Source organism: Numida meleagris, chromosome 4, assembly GCF_002078875.1.
Source record: "Numida meleagris isolate 19003 breed g44 Domestic line chromosome 4, NumMel1.0, whole genome shotgun sequence".
Classification (NCBI taxonomy): Eukaryota; Metazoa; Chordata; class Aves; order Galliformes; family Numididae; genus Numida; species Numida meleagris.
In genome coordinates this window covers 17,218,082-17,238,968 of record NC_034412.1, presented here as the reverse complement: position 1 = coordinate 17,238,968, position 20,887 = coordinate 17,218,082, and the positions used below count along the sequence as shown (strand labels likewise).

The 20,887-nt window shown below is 39.8% G+C and overlaps 1 protein-coding gene across 3 annotated transcripts in view; it reads left to right on the top strand.

Annotated features, from left to right (window-relative positions):
* The window catches only part of PIK3CB (phosphatidylinositol-4,5-bisphosphate 3-kinase catalytic subunit beta), an 89,419-nt gene that overhangs the window by 35,382 nt on the left and 33,150 nt on the right, over positions 1–20,887 (top strand). For all 3 annotated transcript variants that reach the window (XR_002437646.1, XM_021393295.1, XM_021393294.1), the window contains 3 exons: positions 2,192–2,311; positions 14,669–14,854; positions 19,562–19,787. Coding sequence is in view for 2 of the 3 variants with exons in the window: in XM_021393295.1 (XP_021248970.1) it covers positions 14,702–14,854; positions 19,562–19,787 (379 nt within the window). In the remaining variant the exon portion in view is untranslated. The remainder of the gene's footprint in view (positions 1–2,191; positions 2,312–14,668; positions 14,855–19,561; positions 19,788–20,887) is intronic.

Here is a 20,887-nt window from a genome sequence, read left to right as displayed (position 1 = left end):
TTCCAGGGGCTGTGCTTACATGGCTCTTGATGTGGTTGGGGTTCCACTAGCGGTTATGGCAATAGGCCAGCGGAGTTTGTACTTTGGTCTGTTTTATTATATAGTCATTAGCCTTTGAAAAACTTTTTTCTTGTACTTTGGAGGTAGAATGCGTACCGGTATCTGAAAGGTTGACCGGATGTGATCTGCATTTACGCCAATAACCATCTTTCATAACCGCTGTTGTGCTGGTCTGAACATGGAGAAACGTTGGGTTAATTTTTTAGTGCCAGGCTTACTTGGTTTACTTTCTTTTCAAATGCAATTTTAGTCAACAAATCTAACAGTGCTTCTGTGTGACATGTGGTTCCAATTTATAAGCCTGGCAAAATGGGTAGATGATGTGATACGGGGAAGAAACAAGGTCACATGTTGGTTTTGTTTGTTTGTTTTTTAATCAGGCCTGATATTAGAAAACTAGTGCTGTGCATTTTACCAGTGATTCCTGTATTCTGTCTGGGAGCCTGTTCTGTGATTTGCCAAGCTGTGTGGAAACACTTGTTATTGTTTGGGTAAATTTATTTGGTACTTGTAGCACTAGCACATATGCAAATACAAAACCCCATTCTTTGCTCTGTTGGTAATGATAAGCTTCCTATGAAATGTTCCTCATAAATTTAGGGTGGTGTGTCAGGCTCCCGTGATCTGATTTGTCTAGAGCTGGCTGGTTATTCAGAGGCCTCTAGAATGTTGGAGTAACCAGATTTTAGTTAAAATAACCTGCTTCTGCTCCAGCTTTGGGGCTTTAGACATACACCCTGTCACCCCTTCGAGGCGCTGCGTATCGTGGAAGATTGCTTCCTCAGATGGAAGTTCTGGAAGTAACACTATTTATCTTGCATTTATAGTGTGTGGCGCTTCATAATCCCTCCCAAGCCCCTACCTTTTGGCTTCTAGCTTTCTGACTTTTCTGGTTCTGTAAACAAAACTGTTGACATGGAAATAAAACATTAATGCATGACTGGTACTTTCACACTAATTGGAAGAGATGTACGCTGTTCCTGTGTCCTTGCAAGTTCCAAGTCCTGCAAGGCCTTCACTTTTCTCTAGTCTTTTTGGCTGCCGTAGACTCCTAGGCTTTAGCCATGGGAAGTTTCCGGATTAGTTCACACCTTTGCGCACCAAAAGCATGCTTCCAAAAAATTGTATGTGGAGCTTCAGAGAATTTAATTTATTTTTCATATGTTAGCAGATAGGGCAGCAACTACTTTGCTTCAAAACAGCTGAAGGAAACAAAGTGGCCTCACAGTGCTCTTGGTGCTGATTCCTGGAGAGATTCTGCTCTGCATGAGCTGGAAATGACAGCCCTCGTTCCCGATCCTTGTACTGTGCTCCGTGCCTATGGTGCACTGTTGTTTGTGAGAGGAGAAGAGTAGTTATCTGCCTTGTGTTTTGCGGCTTGGCCCACAGATGAAGAAAACCTGATAGCACTACTTTGTTTTCAGTGCAGGCTTAAATGTTTTTGTTTGTTTGCTTGTTTAATTTTGCTGAGAGAGCCTCGTTTGCAATGTAGAGCTAATGGAGGTGATATCTTGGCTCTACAGAGGTGTTCTGTCCTGTGCACCTGCAGGATGTAGGTAAGAGGAGACCTACTGAACCTTTCTTCTGCTGTTTCAAGGTTGAAATACGCATAGGAAGATGGGATCTCTTGTGTTATCGAGTCCAATTCTCCACAGTAGAACTACAGATGACATTATACTCTTAAAAATAAAGCAAAGAGAAAGATTACGGCCATGAGTAAAAGAGAGAATACTGCTAAGAGCATGAAGGCAACTTTGTATTTCCCCTTTTGTAGTCTTTAATTGCAGTGGACTTGGGTTGATCTGATCCAAAATGAGTGTTCAAAAAATGTAAAAATATTTGTAGGAGCTAACAAATTCTTTTACCTTTGACTGTGTAGGAACACTTTGTTGTGATTATACCTATGTTGTTAGAAATGGCACCTTCTACATTTTTTCCTGTTTTTCTTTGAGGATTTGACATTCATTTAATAATTAGATTATGTGATGTGAATATGTTGTTATTGTATTTGAAAAGAGAGAAGATGTGTGATTAGATATTTCTCCTCTGACAGTTAATGGCATCACTAAACAAACTGTGAATTGCTTGAACTCTCATTTTGTGAATGACATTGTTTCCTTTTCTTTCTTAGGTCTCATTTGGGTCATCTTGTAGAACCTTCTGAGAAAACAGGATTAATAGCAAGGAAACAATGGTTAATAGAAGTAACTTCAGTATACAGCTGGACTGAAACAGGAGCAGGTTCTCCAAAGTAAGTACTACACATTAATTTTTTTGCTTGTGAAGTCAGTAGCCTACTTGTTAGGCTGTTAGCATATTCAACTTGGTTAAATTTGCATTAAAAAAGTCAGAAACTCCATACTCATTTCAGTCAGTCAGTTGGTAATGGTCACTCCTTTGGACTTTGAACCATCTGCAGTCTCGGTAGCAGTTGTATCTTAGGAGATCTAGATAATCTTCACGTTGTTTTTTTTTTGTCTCTGTGTGTTCTGGGTATGGCTTTGAGCAGGACGTGGCCTACTGCAGGCATCGTTGCACGTAACCCTCTTGTTGCTGGCAGATGCGAAAGCCCTGTCTGCATCTCCAGTGGAATCTGAAATTTGATTTTTCTGTAGCTTACTACTTCTGACAGTCTGTGTGTGGCTTTGATCTTTTATTTATCAGCACTTTAAATACAAAGTAATGATTGTTTCCTTTTTGGTAGATTAAATTGCTCTGTGGGAGTAAACATGCTCCATCTTTTGTGAAGCCGTATCTGTTTTTCTTAATGAAAAGAGCCACAGGAACGTTTACTAGGTTCGCAGAGTTTGCACTTCAAACGTGATAGACAGGCAGTGCTTAGAATGTGCTAAGGGTCAAATATTTCCTTTCTCCATTAGCCCTTAGTCACTGCGCCATTTTCTCTGCTGACTCTCTAGCCCAAGGAAACTTGTATTCTAATTTGCAAAGCGTTACAAACAGAATGTGAAGGAGTGAGTGTCCTTCCTCCCAGCACGGGCTGTAACCTGGTGACTGGAACCCACTCCAGGAGAAGGGGGGACTGGAGGTCTGAGTCCTCTCCAGGAGAGTGCATCACCGAAGTCTGCCGCCTCTGGTCTTGGTCTCTCCTTCCAGTCACTGTTCTGAGGGAGGGGTGTTCCCCCTGCAAAAAACAATTACACCTCCACAGACCAAAAAAAGCAAGCAATCACATGTATGCTTTAGTCTAGGGAAGGGAATGCAGTATATGTACGTGGACCTGTGTACATATGACACAGGAGCTTTCCTGCAAGGCAGTGATATATGCCCAACGTTGGCACTGCAGGACTTGTGAGCAAGCCTGGTTGCTTTTAGGTGCAACCTCGAAGTTTTTATTTGTACCTCCCTTTCTGCTGTCACAAAGCAATGAGCTGCATTGTGGATCTGATCAGAGCTCTACCTAACCTGGCAAAACAAGATGTTTTCAGTCTTCATCCGTTGCTCAGCCAGCTGGTATCTCCGTGGCACTAGCCCTGGCCAAGGGAAAGGATGGGTAGCTGAGGGGGAAGGAAGGATGATGGGTTTTGCTGTTGGTGGCAGTGTTGTCCCATATTGCAGTTCCATCATCCACCAAACCAGCAAAAGTCTTCAATTGACGGATCTCAGTTGTGTGTTTTTCTTACCATGTCTTGTTGACTTCTGCCTTTTGTGAATTAGAGGCTGAGACATCTGTGTCTCACTCAGAGTGTAAAGAAGCCTAGCTACCTATGAGTTGTGTGTTTTGGTATCACATTCCTAAACGTTTAGATACTGGTACAACGTGACTTTTAATTTGCGTGCTTCATTTGCTTGGGATGGGGAACGTAATAATTTTTCCTGTACCTTATTTGCATCAGCTGTGAGATATCTAAACATTATCGCTGAGGTTAGAAATGGAGGAAAATCCGGCTAAATTTCTGCCTGAAGCTGATTTTACTCATGCTGTGTGCTACGTGAGTGTATTTTTGCGAAAGCACCGGGAGCGCGCTGTGACGCGCCGTTAGTACCGGGCAGGCGTTGCTCCTCTCCGCGCTGCGCCCGCGCACCCCGCCCCGCCCGCCGCGTTGCAGCAGCGCCCCCTGGTGGCGGCCGGTGTTCGCGAGATGCGGAGCTTCCGTCCTCGTGGACTGAAGCAATTTAGCGGCGCTGCCCGAGCGCTTCAAGTGGGCGCCGAGTACAAGCGCGGGACCGGGTGGCTCGCATAGGTCCCTTCCAGCCTAAATTATTCTGTGATTCTTAGATAACCTTAACTATTTTTGATCTTTATGATGAATGGCGCGGGCTGCTTTCGGCTTTATTAATGTTACTTTCATGACAGAAGTATTGGTTGTATGCAATTTTCAGGAGTATTCTTTTCTACTATATGACATTATGTTTCAAGTTGTCTTTAAAAACAAATGTCATGCTAGCTACATGAAATATATCTAGCTGTTTGCTTTAGACTTGTGTTGGTGCATTTCTTTCAATGCTTGTCCAGCCTTGAGCAACCGTGTTCGTATGGCACGTGACTGTGAACCTCCACAGGGCTGACAGTGACACGAGTCCTGAAAGAAAACACACATTGGTGGAAAGTAGGAAGTCAGGCCAAATGGATGTCTGCAAGAAACGGACCCCTTCAGGGAGAATGTCTGCCCTGATGCATCTCCCCCACCCCCTTGCAGGACGTTTTTCTAACTTGTAGAATGCAAGGCATCTCTGTATTTGAAGCCTAAGCATAATCCACTAGTGTGATAACGCTGTGTTTTGATCTGTGCTCTCTCTTCTTAGGAGAAAATTTAACTCCCGACTAATTAATTTTTCATTGTTTTTAATTATTTCAGTGTAACCCTCTTTCTAGATGCACACAACTTGTCTGCTGGAGAGTAACTCTTTTTCCTGGAGGTTTTGGTTGAAATATTGAAACTAATTGAAAAGTGAATCTTCTAGTCCCTGTGTGAGGAGTTATCTATATGCGGGAAAATCTCAATTTCTGGTCTTTTTTGTAGGAAGAAATTACCTAGCTTGTAACTCAGAGATGCAACATTTTAATAGCTGAAGGGAACGATTGGCTGCTGGTGAAATTTGATGGTGTAGGTCCGTTTATACAATTTAAAATGAGATTAGTAGCTAACTGTATATACATTTGGATGCCTTATAAATTAAATATTTGCATTTCCTTTCCTCCTTATTTACAGTGGAACAGGTAATTCTGAATGAGAGAGCACTAGGGAGCAGAGTTAGTATTTCCTTCTTTTTTATTTGACTGTGAAGAATAATCTTGTACGATTCCCATATAGAAATAGAATGTGTGGGTGAGAAGTGGAGAGGATACATGTTGCTTTGTAGAATAAATTGATACAATCACGGATTTTAATGCGACTTTTCAGATTCATTACAGATACACTGTATTGTCTTTTGCAATAAGAACAAAACCCCACCATTGTTTATGTTCAGGTACGTGACCTGAGAAACTGTGTTCTGACCCGCTGTGTTAAAATGACGTGTCTCTTCTCAGTTGAGTTTCAGCTCTTTCTCCTCCTATCCCATCGGTCTGACTGCCCGGTACGACTGCCCAGCGCTACTTCCCATGTGCCAGCCCCGCTCACCTGTTTTGGTGCGCTTGGTTTTGTCTGCCACGTTCCCGGAACTAACTCCCCCTGAAGTCAGAGCATTGTGCATATCTCTGCGTGTGAGACGGCTGTGAGAAACAGCTACGTTTCTTTGTGATTTTGTACTCACTGTGAATAATATACTGCCTGTGAATTGTCTGAAGTCTATCAGAAACATGAGACTTAAGTTCTATTCATTTCTTTGGTTCACCATGAATAACCCTTGGAGGGAGCAGGAGCTCAGTTTACTTTTACTTACCTGAATGTAAAGTAACGAGGAGTAATTTCCTGCTATCCTTATTCGTACCCATTCTGGGAAGTCTTCCACATCTGGAATAGCATTCAGTAATGTTGTTCTCCACCTGCAGACTTGTTTTGCAGGAAAAAAAAAATCTGAAGATAACAATTTCATTTACATGCCACTTTTAAAGTTATACTGTCATTGAACCATAGACTAATTTCCATGAGCAGGGGTAACCAGCTTGCTTAAAATTAAATTCAGTTTTAATTTAAAACTGGTTAACGTTGGCTTTTTTCCATGTCTCTAAGTCCTGTTGAAGTCAATTGCTAATTCAGTTGCTCAGTATTTTTTCTTTTTTCATTTAGAGGCATTAGAATTAAAGCAGAAACTCCATTCACAGTAGTATTAAAATTCTAACTTCAGTTTCTAGAACTTAGTGCATACTGCCACGAATGGAGCAGAGGAATGCCAGTAAGTAAAACTCCAGAAGGTGAACAGATAAAGTAATCGGGGGCTATGGCGAAAGGCCCTAATAATTCTCTTTTTTATTTGTGGAAAGTTATCTGTATTTCATGAGGAGAGTGACAGAATCTAAGCTTGGGTAGGCTGAGAAACTGCTCTTGGTACCTCTCCGAGCACTGCGAGGGAAATAAGGCCCTTTGTGCTTTTGATGGAGATATTTTTGGAGAACCAAATGGTATTTTTGTTCTGATTTCTGGAGGAATCCTGACTTAATGGGCACTTAATTTTCCACTCCACAGGGCCAACTTCTGTTGCAGTTGAAATAAACCACTGGGAAATATTTATAGTAACACATGATCTTTAAAATAACTTCCCAGGCTACACAGTAGACGTCTTGAATTCTTAAAATCTTTGGTATCAGAGATAATAACTGTGACATTCCTGAAGTGGAAAATCTTAGCTTTGCTAATTTAGGCAATTGTATTTATAATCAAGTTGTTTGCATTTCCTTTTTAAATTTGTAAGCAGTTTGGACTGAAATCCACCTATTCAGTTCCATAAGGAGCTGACATATGAGATAACATGTGGAATAAGTGACACAGTAACAAAATTAAAGTCTGTTACTTTGTCCAGAGAAGCTACGGATGCCCGTCCCTGAAGGTGCTCGAGGCCGGGCTGCGTGGGGACCACCGCAGTCGTCAGAAGAAACTTGAATTCTTTCGGATATACAGGAGGAGCTGTTCCGTAGTTGTTGTTTTTTTTTAATTTCCCCCAAAGTTTTGTAGGATGTAAACCTTCCTGCATATTCTTATTCTTTTCCTTCGTTGCTGCCAGATTTTTTTCCCTCATTTGCTGTGAAATGTTTCCTTCAAAGTGTGATCATCTTTTTATAGTAATCAGTGTTTACCTAGTTAGAATACTGATTACAAAGATTACATTGTGTAAGCACGCAGTGTTTCTTCTGCTTGGACTATGTGGTATGGTGCTGCTGTTTCCTAGAAAATTACTGTGGTCAGATTGTTTTCTGCTCTGTTTGGGACAGAAAGATACTGTTTAAACGCTGTTTTTGTATGTCTGGCCTGGGTGGCCCTTCTTCAGCTGCTTTCACTGCCACAAGACTTTTTTTTGAGCCCTTCGTCTGCCACGTGACAGAGGCAGTGGATCAGAGGGCGCATTGAGCACAGCGATGGTCAGCTTGGAGCGTGGCTCCTAACAGTTGTAATAACTTCTGAAAGCTGGTTGAGCACAGAGCGCTCAGCTTTTATGTCATCGAAACAAGTGAGTTTCTGCCATTTGTCCTGCATTCGAGTAAATATGCATGGGTTCAGTGAAAACAAAAATAAATCAAGCTTTGTGTTCTGGAGTTTATTTTGTAACCTAATTACTTTTAACCTGAGGAGCTGTAGATATTGGTGCCCTTAAAATATGCCTTTGTTTGGAATAGTAAATTAAGTGATGAGTAAATGAAACTTACTTCATATAGAAACCAATCTCTGGTACACGAGTGGTTTCTGCCCCTGCACTTCCCTTGGCTTGGTGCTGTGGGGCGGCCCCAGGGGATAACTGTGAGATAGTGCTGAAGGTGTCAGGATTTACCTCCAGTGCTGATACGCTGGTGTTTGTATTCATCAGCTTCCTTGCAGCTTCTGTTATTGGTCTTTTTTTATTGTACTCCAGGACAGTAGCTCAAATGTTGCATTGGATTTTACTTTGTTGTTCTTTGAATTTGGAATAGAACAATACACCTTAAAAGGTAAGTGTTAGGGGATTTGTAGTGAGATCGCAAATACAGGGGAAACGTCTAATTTATTAATTTAATTAATTAAATGTTCTGTTATTTAAATGTTCTATGACATTTCACAACTTGGCCCTTTTGTTAGTATGTTGGATTTAGAAGGACTTACCTGACACAGATTAATGTTGGTTGTTGCTTATGAACCACGTGAGTTTGTGGGTAATCCTTTTGCTGATATGACAAAGTGCTTTAAAAGGAAATAAAACTAGCTTCTTATCCAGCGGATGAAACAAAACGCTGTAATTTCCTCTTGCCCCCTATCACCATTTCTTTTTCTTTTCCACATCTATAAGCCAACACAGTTTTTCTTTTTTCCAGAAAACAACTAAGCAATGTTGATGTTAACGCACCAATTGTACTGGATGAATCCCAAGACCTTTCTAAATAATTTTAAATGCATCTCAGAGAAAATACTGTTTTACAATTGAGGAGTAAGAAAGTATGGAGAAATTCCATTATATGCCAATGGAAAAAAAGAGAAAATATAAAGGCATGTGAAACCATGCACCTGCTTTTAATTTTAGCCTGTCTTTCAGGACTGGAGACAGTTTGAAATTTCTTCAGTTAAACGAGGAGCTATAATTTTCCTGCATAATGATAAAATTCTATTCTCTGCTATCGTTGCTGAAATTCTGCCTGGATTGCCATTAAATTTGTAGGCTGAATTTCAGCTTCGGCACTCATTCAGGTTGTGCCCACGCTTGTCCAGTGAATGCATCCAAGGGTGAACTCGCCCCAGGATGGAGGTGCACAACCTCTCCAGGCTGCCTGCTTTACCATTTGATGACCCTTATTTAAAAACAAACAAACGAGAAGCAGTGTCGTTCTAGAAATTCTCTATGGACGTTTTACAGATTCACTGCATGGTTAGTCCTTACCTGATTTTCTGCAGTGCCTCATGATAGGTTTGCTCTCTGAGCATGCCAGAACTCTTGTTTAGCTCTTAATTTCAGGGCAGCCTTATGAAATCTCTACCCCTACCCCCTTCCCAAATTCACTCTGCCCTTCACATCTTCTTGGGTATCTTTGTGTCAGATATTTGCACCTTCTGTTTTAATTCCTTTGCGTGAGCAAGGTAACTGTCTGACACAGGTCAAACTGAGTTTACCATCTCTGACAACAACGGTGTGGTGACTTAGCAGCTCAATACCTTCTTGTTCTAGTCTCCAGGCAACTGAGTTTGTTGCCAGCTGATTGTGCCTACCTTCTAAAATCTTATGATCTATAAGTCTAAATAAAGTCTTTTAATACATGAGGATGTTCTGAATGCATGGGTTTTGTTACTTGATATTATGTAATGGTCAGCAATTCTGCTAGTGCCTGTCTTGCTGACAGCGTTGTCCGTGTTTTATTTACAAAGACTGTGCGCCCAGGCATTCACCCCTCCAGTGCCATATTTTGCTTAGGGAAGAAAAGAAGTGTCTGGCAACTCACAGGCAACTGCGCATACCTTGCTTTTGGCCATCGCCTTTCCTGAAGCCCTCTTAGCGGTCAGTGAGGCAGCAGCCTGCTGGTGCTCACTTCTCTAGTCACTACATGATGAGAAATGCTTTTGTTTGGGAGTGTGGAGGTACAGCTACGAAGTCTCCAAGAGCCGTTGGCTTCTGGAATACGACTCGGCATAAGATCTATCAGTTCTCACTGCCTGGATGTGGCAAATCATCTGGAAACAGAAACCTCAAAAAGATGAGAACAGCAACAAACCCTGTGCCTGCGAACACACAGCTGTTCTGGTCAGCTCTTGGAGCCTGTGGTCTATTGGCCTTGAACTGTCTAGTTATCTTGTGATCAAGGTCACCGTGCAGAGAAAAGACAAAATTAAATTCTGTAACTTTCACGTTGATTTCACAGAAGTTGTTCTCACGCTCTGCAGGAGTCCATATTTGAGCTATTGAGAAGTATTCATCTTGTGCAGGCATCTAATGTTTTAATTGCTTTTGGCTGGAAATCCTTTCTCACAGCTGAAGGCAGCAGGAGGCGTTGCTCCGTGACACGTGGCTGTGCCAGGAGGTGGCCCTGCCCCACGCCCAGCTCTGCGTCACCACTGCCGGCTGTGGGCTGCAGCGTGCCAGCCTGGAGGCTCTGCTGGCTGGAAGCTTGAAAGAAAAAAAATACCTAAAATCTTGGCTGGATCAGCTCTCAGATCTTGCTAAGAAAGGGCAGTGTTATTTTCTATCAGTTAGAGCCATTGATAAAACTGTATCCTGAGGCCGTAGTTACCTGACACACACCTGTTGTATGGCACTGTGCAGAGTCTGGATCCAGGGGCTAAAAGCCGGTAGGGCGGTTGTTGCACTTAAGTTTTAATGCATGCACCAGAGGCAAGACTTATAGGTGGGAAAATGGCAGGCAGTTGTCTTGGTTCACAAATCTGATTGTAGGTCCTCTAGTTTTTGGGTATTAAATATGTAAATACAAAGATGAGTCTTACGTTTTGTTTCTCTTCTTGTTCTGGAGTTGTCCTACTAACCACCAAAACCATTCGGTATTGGGCTTTCCATATAAAATTCAAGCAACCATTGATTAAATTCTTGTTGCCAAGATTAAGTATTGTTTCAATTACTTCCTTCTTTTGTATGAGGAGTTGTTTGTACACCATCAGTAGACAAGAATAGCCATTAGGTTATAGCCTGAAGTAGCTTTTTATTATGATGGCGGTTGTTTTTTTTCCTTTAGCTGGAAGTTGTTTAAAATGCCCCTGGTGCTGTTGCTCCCACCCTAGGTGCCCTCCGCCTTTGCCCCAGCAGCGGGTGCAATGCGTTGGTTCAGCACTACCACTCTGCACCTGGGGTGCCTCAGCCATAGCTCGCACCAGCAGCCACCTGGTGCTGGCAGGCAGCGTTCCTCTTGGCATGAACACCTGGCCTGCGTGATGTCAGCTCCTGCTGGAAACTGGGTGCTGACTGAGAAAGACACGAACTTGTTTCACTGAGGAAGGAAATATTTAGTAAGGGCCTGAGAGTGAGAACAGCTTCCCAGTACATGCAGGTTGCTGTAACGACCGCTCTTCCTCTTTTAATTGAAAATGTAAATAGAACTTTACCAGTTTCTTATGTCTGTGTTGAAAGTCAGCAACTGTAAGCAGATACTGTGGAACCTCAACTTCATGCTGTCTGCATTAGAAGATATTAGTGGCATTTTGAAGTCTGGCTTCTTAGAACGTTTTAAGCTTCCACTGGTGCACTATCCTGGTTTCGACAACTGCAAATATTGTGGAACACGTCTAGAGCAGGATGGTGATAGATAAAATCTTATGCTGAATTTAAATAGAAATTACAGATGAAATAACTACATAGAACACATTAATATCATTTCCTCTTGCTGTACCTGTTAAGTTAGCACTCTGTTGAGGTGATACCAGTTTCTTTTACCACAATGACCACAGAATGCTATGGAAAGCAGACTGAGCACAGAGATACATGCACACAAGTATGAGAATGCTTCGGTCTCAGATCATGCCAATAGATTTTCCTGTTACTGCTATTGTCAGTTACAACAGGACTCTGGGGGAGTTGATGTGGGTAGAATTATCTGGATAATAACACCCCATTTAAAGACCATCTTGTTAAAGATACACTAATTGGTAAGGAACTGTGCTCCAAGGTTCTGGGGGTGGATGCTATGTTATTCTAATAGTGTTGTGTGTTGCGTGATGGGATGAAATTTTCTTTCCTTTAGACAATTTAAGAGATCACACACCATGGTAAGCTTTCCACAGCCATGGATGAGTGGAGGGATGGATTTGTAATTAATATAGTAATTAAGATCAGGTATTTTCATGCCTGACTTGTTTTCATCACTCAGTCCCCCACAGATCTTGTTTTGCTTCAATTCGATCTGATACCGTTTGATGATTTGTTATTATTTTAATTTTTATTTTATTGGAAATGAGAACCTTATGATAATAAACTATTATCTGATGCTGATGGTAATAATAGGAACTTCCTAATTGTTGCGTCTATGGAGTAAAAATTTTTGTACTTATGTATTTCTGCTTTCTGAAAGTTAGAGGTTTTCTTTTTCCTGCTTGTTTTTAATGAAAATCCTGTTATCCTTTTATCTAGTACAAGCAGAATATGAAGAGCCGTAGTAAGTCCTCAAACTGCGGTAAAGCTGAAGGGGGAAGTTTTGAAATGGGTCTTATTACTCAGTGTATTTATGTGGCAGATAGAGGTGAGACTTCAGTGCGTTGTCCCCTGTCTAAGGCAGCATTTAAGCAGCAAGCTGGCAGCACAGCAATGGTTCCACCCACCGCGCTGGGTTTCACGTGGGTTTTAGACTTGCTGCTCCAGTGGTGACTGATGAGCTTGAGGAGGTTTGTGTTCCTCCCAGCTGCGCCTCTTTCGGTACTGGAGATTTTCATCACCTGAGATGTTCCAAATGTAAGATGAACCTTTTCATATAATTCCTGAAATGGAAGAGATAGAAAGCAGTGCTGAAGAGTGAGGCAGAGATATGGACCGTGAACATTTCTGGAGTGGTGATTTAGATTGTACTGGTTGTTTAAAAATGATCAGTAGATGTTACCACTTATTAATGCATACAAAATATTAACAGGCAATGAGAAGTTACACTGCTGCTGTTGGTTGGTGCTGGCGGTGTATGGTGTTACTCACTGTAGGACACTGAGCTTTGCCCTCAGCCCACATGCTGGCTTGTCTGATGTATTTCACTGCAAACTGTCCGTATCAAGTAAAGGATTGCAGAGGCTTTCTAAAGTACTGCCTACATATCCCTGTTGTCAGTGAGGAACATCACGCGTATGACAATGGATTATTTGGTCTAAAAGCCTACCAATTTTAAGGAGTTTTGTATTGAGTTGCATTTCTGTGAAATAAGCATATCTGACAAACTTAACTTAATGAAACATTAACTCCTTTGTATTGTAAGGTCTGTATTTATTTGCCCGCATTGTGACTTTTCCCAGACAGAGCTATTTAGTAATGAAAAAGGATAAGGATCTGGAGATGGAGGGGACTGAAGCTTGGTCTAGCTGGTGGCAGCCCTGCCACTGGCAGGGGTTGGGGTTCAATGGTCCTTCAGGTCCCTTCCAACCCAGGCTGTTCTGTGGTTCTGTGCAGCCCCTTGGTTATGACATGGTCCGTCTTCCAGAGTTTTGTGGTGGGCTCAGCTGTGGTGTGCTGCTAAGATTTTGTGGTTGTTTGCTTTGAGGGAAAAAAAAGCCAGTAATGAAGTGGGATCGAAAAGCTGTATTCATGGAGGTGTTACATATCTCTTTGGGAAGTTTGATGCACAGCATAGTAGATATCTTCTATCTGTCTCTTTTCCATCCCCTCCCCACTCAGCAGACAAACCTCCTGCTTAACAGAAGGTACCTCCCCTCCTACAGCACGGGCAGAGGCAGCGGGATGTAACCAACAGCCCAGGCTGCTGCTGTTTACAGCATCAAAGAACATCTTCAAGAAATGAGAAAAAAGAAAGATGTTCTTTGGAGAAGAGAAGAAGGGATAAAAGCTGGGGGGAGGTGAGGGGAGAAGTGACATCCCACCACGGTCTGGTGGGTTTTGTTGCTGTTCGATTTTGGTTTTGTTCTGCTTGTTTTTTAAAATGAATGATTGTTTCTCTCATCTGGTGTCCAACAAGAGCTAAACAGGTAGGGAGTTAATTTGCCCTGTCCTTAGAAGTGATTTCCAGCAGTCTTTTACAACAGTTCCCATCCCTTTGCCAGCTGAAGAGCGTTGTTTGAATGAAGTGAAAGCTAAATACTTCAGTGAATAGTGATCGATGGGAAAACGCATCTTTAGAGAGGTAATTGAAAATACAAGACTTGGAAGGTCAGAAAATCTAGTAGTACTACTAAGGTTAAGGGAGAACGACTTGAAGTACAAAGACCAAGTCATCAAGAAGCCAGTGAAGTGTATTGCAACAGATCATACAAAAGCTTTTCCCCTGCCCTCAGTGGATGTAGTTTACACAGTGAGTTGAATTCAAAGGATTTCATTTGTTTTCACCTTTTAAGAAAGATCGAGAGGAGTGTCTGGAGGGAAATGCCACTTCCTAATAAATTGTTGAAGAAGATTTTCTTACTATTAGTATAGACTTAAAAGTTGAATTAGTCACTCTTTCCACATTTGTGAGCAACTGTCATAAATCTGCTAATTCAAAATTACGAGATGATGTATTTTCACATTAAATATTGCTATACTTTCTCCAAGAAGTTTGTTTCCATTGTTTTTCATACAGATAGCTTTAGAGAAAATTCAAAATGAATTTCAGACTTTGTTTTAGCTAGCTTCTGATTAGTCATTTTTAAATATATTTTTTAAATTAAGTCTTAATGATGTAAACACGACATTAAGTGCTTTACCAGGCAAGTGTTCTTCCTATACTAAATGGAATTAATGAGTAAGACTATGTATGTGTGTTTGCAATATTGGCATTTGAAACCTCAGACATGGGAGCTGAACTGCACAAGCAGACTTATGTAAACTTTCCAAAAGCTTCAAAATGTGTGTCTAATTATAGAAGGTTAAGTATACTGAATTTAATGTTTTTTTTCCTAAGGCCATGTGGTTATGATATTGTTGAGGTTCCATAATGCCTCCTGCCGTGACAGACAGCCTTGACATCTGGGCAGTGGATTCACAGATTGGTGCTGATGGCTCAATATCCGTGGACTTCCTATTGCCCACTGGAATCTACATCAACTTGGATGTCCCTCGAGATGCCACTATATCTCATATTAAACAGGTAATACCAAGTGGTCAATTAACTTATGTTTGGAATGAGTTCTGGTTCTGATTTTCTTGTGCCTTTTGGCAAATCAGGCAGTGAATCTGGGTAAGCATAAAAAATTAATTAGAAGTGCATTCATAGCGGAGTGACTGGTAAAGATGTTTGTGTCTGGGGGTTCTGAGTATTTTGGGGCAGATGTCGAGGTACGGAGAAATAATTTCTCACTGATGGTTACACTTCAGCAGAGATTAACATGATTGCTCTATGTTAATACTGAATTGCTACGTCTAAACTTTTGTTAATGTGTTATTTGTACATAGTACACTTATTTAAAATTTTTCTGATTAGTGTGGAAACAGGAGATGCTGTGTCTGATTTGATTTTTAATACAGAAGTCATATATTGTGCTCCTGCTCCTTTTGATCGACACCAGTGGTGGCCGTAAAAAGCCACTGCTTAAATAAGTGAAGAAGTGCCTTGTTGGGACATCACTTCAAAAGTGAAATCTGTGATATATTTGCTGTGCGAGGGGTCTTTTTGAATAATGAGTGTGAAAAATCCATGTCATTTATTTAGAGGAAACAATTTTCTTTACCAAAGAAGGCCTATGACCCTTTTGTTTTGTTTCAAATGTTTTTAATTCTTTTGGGATGTGATACTGTGGATTTTATATTTTGAAAGACAGTGTTACAAACAGTTCATCCAGGGAATATCTTGTGTAATTCTAAAGGGATGGAATTAATAAAATCTGGTTTCTAAAAATTCCAAGATTTTTTAATTCAGATTTGAGCAGTGGATTTGATCTGTTCTCATTTATGGAGCATTTCTAATACTTGCCAGAGGGTAGCACCCATTAACAGTAAAATCTTCTGCATTCTCTAAGCTTGTGTTCATAGTACTGATGAGTATTATACTTCTGTGCTGGTGTTCATACTGTTGTGATATAACATAGATCCGCAGTTACGTAAATTCTGTGAATTTGGTGCACTGTTTTGACTGTGAAAATGTTTGAAATAAAATTGATGATGATAAACGAGCTTATAAAACTTATTGTCAAGACTGAGAGATACATTTACTTGCATTCTTATCTGAGCATGTCACAGCAGAGGGACATAGGCTGCATTAGTGCTTCATGACCTTTTTCCATTGACCCCTTATTTTATTTGAAGAAAGACTTTCCACATTTTATCACAATTACATTGCACATAATTATTCACTTCTGTAGAAAAAAAAAAAAAAAGTGTGGTAATAGAGTGTCTAAGCTAGGTATATCCCTGAGTGACAAAGAGAATTAATGGCAGTGCTGGACACGGAGACAGATCTTTGGAGGACCGGTGCGGTGCCTTCAGTCCATTTTTCCTTTCTGGACAGTGTGGAAAACAGAATTGGGGTAGTAAAATTATTTGGAAAGGTAAAGGAAAGACTTCTAACCTAACCCTTGGAAGAGCATGTATAGCTGTGGCTTTTTAGGTCCAGAAGTCATTGCTCTGAAGTAATTTCTCATAGCTATGCAACATTCTTTTCCAGGCAAATGTTGATAATATGGAGCTAGTGTTAAAATAGTTCATCTGTCTTTGGCTGATTAGATGTCTTAATGTTGTCTTGCTTTTTCAGTCCAATTCCATTTAACTTTCTTTTGACAGAAAATTCATGATCTTGTGCTTGTGTTTGTCTTTTTTCTTTGAAAGGTATTGTTCATGGAAAAATGATTTATTATTTTTTAAAGTAAGGCTGAGTTGTGAGTTGTTTGCTCTTCTTTTCCTCTCGGATTTAATTTAGGCACATCGTTCATAGCTATTCTTTCTTCAGTACAAATTTTGGTTGCAGAATTTTAGGCCTGTTTTGATCCATGGCATGCATGGATCTTTGCAGAGGTCATTAAATTGAAAGTTCAGTTTAATTCCTTAATAAAATAATTTCTTTTTCCTAAATAGTATAATAACTATCTGGTTGCATGAATGTAAGAGGTTACTCTGAATAAAACTTCGACCATTTCTTTTGATAAGGAGTGAGACTGAAGTCTTGCTGTTAAGTATTGTGCTTTAGTAATACAGTCATAGTATCAACTGAAAAAAGGTTTCTTATTAAATGTTTGATGTGCAAACATATTTGCTTTAAAGCCTCTTAGTAATGAGATTACAGGCTTTTTTGCTATAATAAAATGAAGAACTTACAAACCTACTCTGCTTACTAAGAGGTGCATATTATGCAAAAAAATTACTCTTGTTTGTTCTGTACTGACCTAGTTTTTCCTTATAATAATTAAAAAAAAAAAGAAAGTAATTTTTTGCAGCTTTTCTTGTGAAGAGCATTGAAGTGTTGAATCACTTTGCTGTTTCCAAGTGAAAACTGCCTTTGGGCTTGGTAAACATAAGTATGGAAATGGGAGATTCATAATCAAGATTCAGTATGGCTGGTGGCAAGAATCAAGGATGCTTTCAAAGGAAAATGTGCTCATGGTTGCTAATTCATTAGACCTCACTATTGAAAAGAAATGTTAATGGAACATCACTAGACACCAGAGAACATCACTGAAAATGAGGCAGAGGTATCTGTCTCTGTTTGCTTTTCATGTCAGCCCCAGCAACACAGAGAATGAGTTCTTTATCTAGTTTTGTTGTCTTGCCTGTAGTAAATAATAGTCCTACTACATGAATTAGGTACACTAGCAGCTCAGTTTGGGTTAAATTATATTTCTTTAAAACTGAAGCCAGTAGCTGAAATGGCAAATAAACTGTTTGGAGAATTTCCTCCAAATTCATCTTCCCAAAAGGCTGCTCTTGTTATGGATTGTCTCAAAAGCTACCTGTAATAAATGAGCAGATTCTCCAAGCAAAGGGGATGGAGCAGGACATGTGGGAAATAACCACACGCTTAAAGAATAAGCTATGGACAATGACCATGTGTGGGTTAAGTTGGGTTTGGGCACTGGGCTATTTATAATCTGCTCCTTGTGCACAATAAACTTCTAAAAGGAAATATAATGATTTCTCGTTCAATTCCATTGCCTGATTAACAAACTACTACGTGGTTTTTACATTCCTGTTCACGCTGATGGTATTCACTTGCTTATAGACATTATTTTCTTCATGTTTAAGTAATATATATTTAAGTAATTTATGTACTCCAGGTTTGAAACTTCCTAATGCTGAATATGCTAAAATATTCTTTTAAAGCAGCGACCCACTTAGTACTTTAGAAGAAATGAGAGTGTTTCTAGGAAATGAAGTGATCTAAGTTTTATACTATATTGAAATACTTGAAATAATTCCGATGAGAAAATTGTCGTAGTTTTAGTGAGAGGTTCACCTGGCAACCACAGGACAGTTGGTGAGAGAATAGTATGTGGGTAAAATTACGGAATGGCTGTAGTGGTTTTGATAAAGAATTGCAAAACCAAGCATGTAAGTGACAACAGTGAGGGGCTGGGACTCAGCTGTCTGGTTTTTGTGATATTTCCAACACACCGAAACTTAACATGGTACTGTTACTGCCCACTTGTTCTTCAGAGAAAAGGAATGTTAATTGTACCCGTATTGCAGAGCTCTGTCGTGGAAATCATGGATTTGAAAACTAAACAGTAACCACGATTTTGGCAGCATATTGCGTTAGCAGCTTCGCTCCCAGCACATTGCTGTGACAAGTCTTGTTTGGAGACCACTGCATTTATAAATAGAGGACCTGAGAAATAAGATAAACTCCTCATACTTCATGTGAAACTGTAAAGATGAAAACAAGAGACAGAGGGAAAAATGGCCAGTTATTTGAGAGCTGAAGAATTTTTAAGAATTCATTTTCTGTAGGCACTGAAATTCTACCATCCGCTATAGTTGTACCGTGTGTGATGGCCAGTGGCTGCTTTCAGTGACAGTCAGTTTTGGGAACTTCATTTCTGTAAATCCTACGATGTTTAAAGGTTATGATAAGTACTGATATCTGGAAATTGAAGTTAGACACCTCTTATATAAACAACAACAACAAAACCACCAAATTTTTAGATGGTATAGTTAGCAATCAGAAAATAACACAGAAAAAATCATAGATTAAGTATCTTTTGATATCTTTGAAATTGGAATTTTTATTCTAGTTCAAAAAAAAGCTTTTGCCCAGCTAGGCCAGTTATACTGGGGTACATTTTTGGAAGGCAGACTTGCTTGTACAAGTCTCGGAAGCATATGCAGGTGTTTTCAGTTTGGCTATAGTAGTTCAGTTCAACTTTTTTTTTTTTTTTTGGAAAGTATTTTTTTTTTTTTTTAAGCAAGATTTTTGACACTGTATTATTGATCCTACAGTTCCTGTTTCAAATTAAGTTTAAGAAACCGGTCCATAAAATGTAAACTTTTAAAATGTAGACAAAATCATTCTCACATTTATATATATTTATATAAAGAGAGTTCTTTTTACCTACAATTTTGATTTCTGCTAAGAATTTGATACAGCTTATATTGGTGTTAGGTGAGGTATGATCTACTGTCTAAGCATTCAGTTTAGTAAAGCACTGTTGAGTTCTGCATGGGTGACTTGCACATCTTGGTGGCCTGCAAATAACTTCCAAATAAATTTACTTGGAGCTTCTACAGACAACAGGGAATTTGACATCATTTGTGTTACTGTTTGTTTTTAATCTCTGGGATGCTTTTGCACATTAGTTGCTGCTTAAAAAGAACCACAAGACAGATACTAAAACCAAATCACTTTTCTTACTACTATTTTTTTTTCCAGCTGTTATGGAAGCAGGCACACACCTATCCACTCTTCCATCTCCTCATGGAGATTGACTCTTACATGTTCTCATGTGTGAATCAGACTGCTGTGCATGAAGAGTTAGAAGATGAAACACGGAGACTTTGTGACGTCAGGCCCTTTCTTCCTGTCCTTAAACTAGTGACTAGGAATTGTGATCCAGGAGAAAAATTGGACTCCAAAATAGGTGTCCTTATAGGCAAAGGTAATTACATTTACTTTTCTTTGTTTTTTGTTTTTTTTTAAACTTTGTTTTGTAGAAGAGGGTCTTAGTTGGGCAGGTAACGGGAAAAACTGACAATATTTTTCTTCTCTTTTTGACTCTGACAGAATTTCTCTTCCTCAGACTAGTACTGATAAAATTTAAAACAGCAGCAGTAGTTCAGCACTGTGTTGTGTAACTCACAGACAAGAGAAAAATCTTATCTTATGAGATGGAAAAAAAATGTGTAATATTACTAAGTGATGGAAAACTTAATCGCTGAAAGTGTTACCACAGGTAGCCTAACAACAAATTACCTAGGCAGAGGGAACTAGAGATTTTTACGAGTTCGGTATACATGGTTTCTGAGTTGGCTAACACTATGATTCTTGGCTTTGCTCTCCACTGTGACACTGATTTTCAGCAAACAATGGAAAGCTATTTTTAAGGGTTTCACTGTAACTTGCTCTTGATGTTATTTCAGAATTTTCAGCTTTTAAATCTACTGTGGTTATACAATAAAGATTGATGGGGTCATGTGAGGTCATACCTCTTGTTTTAAAACAATGAACCATTGTTAGCTCTTTTACAAAGACTGCAGGTTTTGTTTAGATTTCAGCAGTGCACTGTCTGCCCATTTGTTAAAACCAACAATGGAAGCGGCCAGTTTAACTGCTCAGACATACTCTGACAGGTTCTGAGAGATTCACATTCTTTGATTGAATATTTCACCTTCTGTGCTTATAAACTTAGTGTTTTGTTCTCAAACGGTATCTAGTGCTTTGTGTAATTTGGACAATGTCCATCAGTTTGGGAGAAATGAAAAAACACGCTGTTACACACACACACTTGCAGGTCCTGTATTTCCTGAAGTTCCTTACGTACTGAAGAATCCACATTCTTTGGGAACTCTTGCTTTGTATTCTTTCCATATATGTTTTGGAAAAGGAATTTTATTGGGCTTGGAGTGGTTGAACTTTCAGTGCTATCACTTTTATTTGAGTAGAAGGTTTATTTTAATCACAAGGAAATGTCAAGAATAAATGTATCTATTTGCAGACCAGCTATTCTTTTTTTTTGCCTTTCATACAAAATTAAAAAGA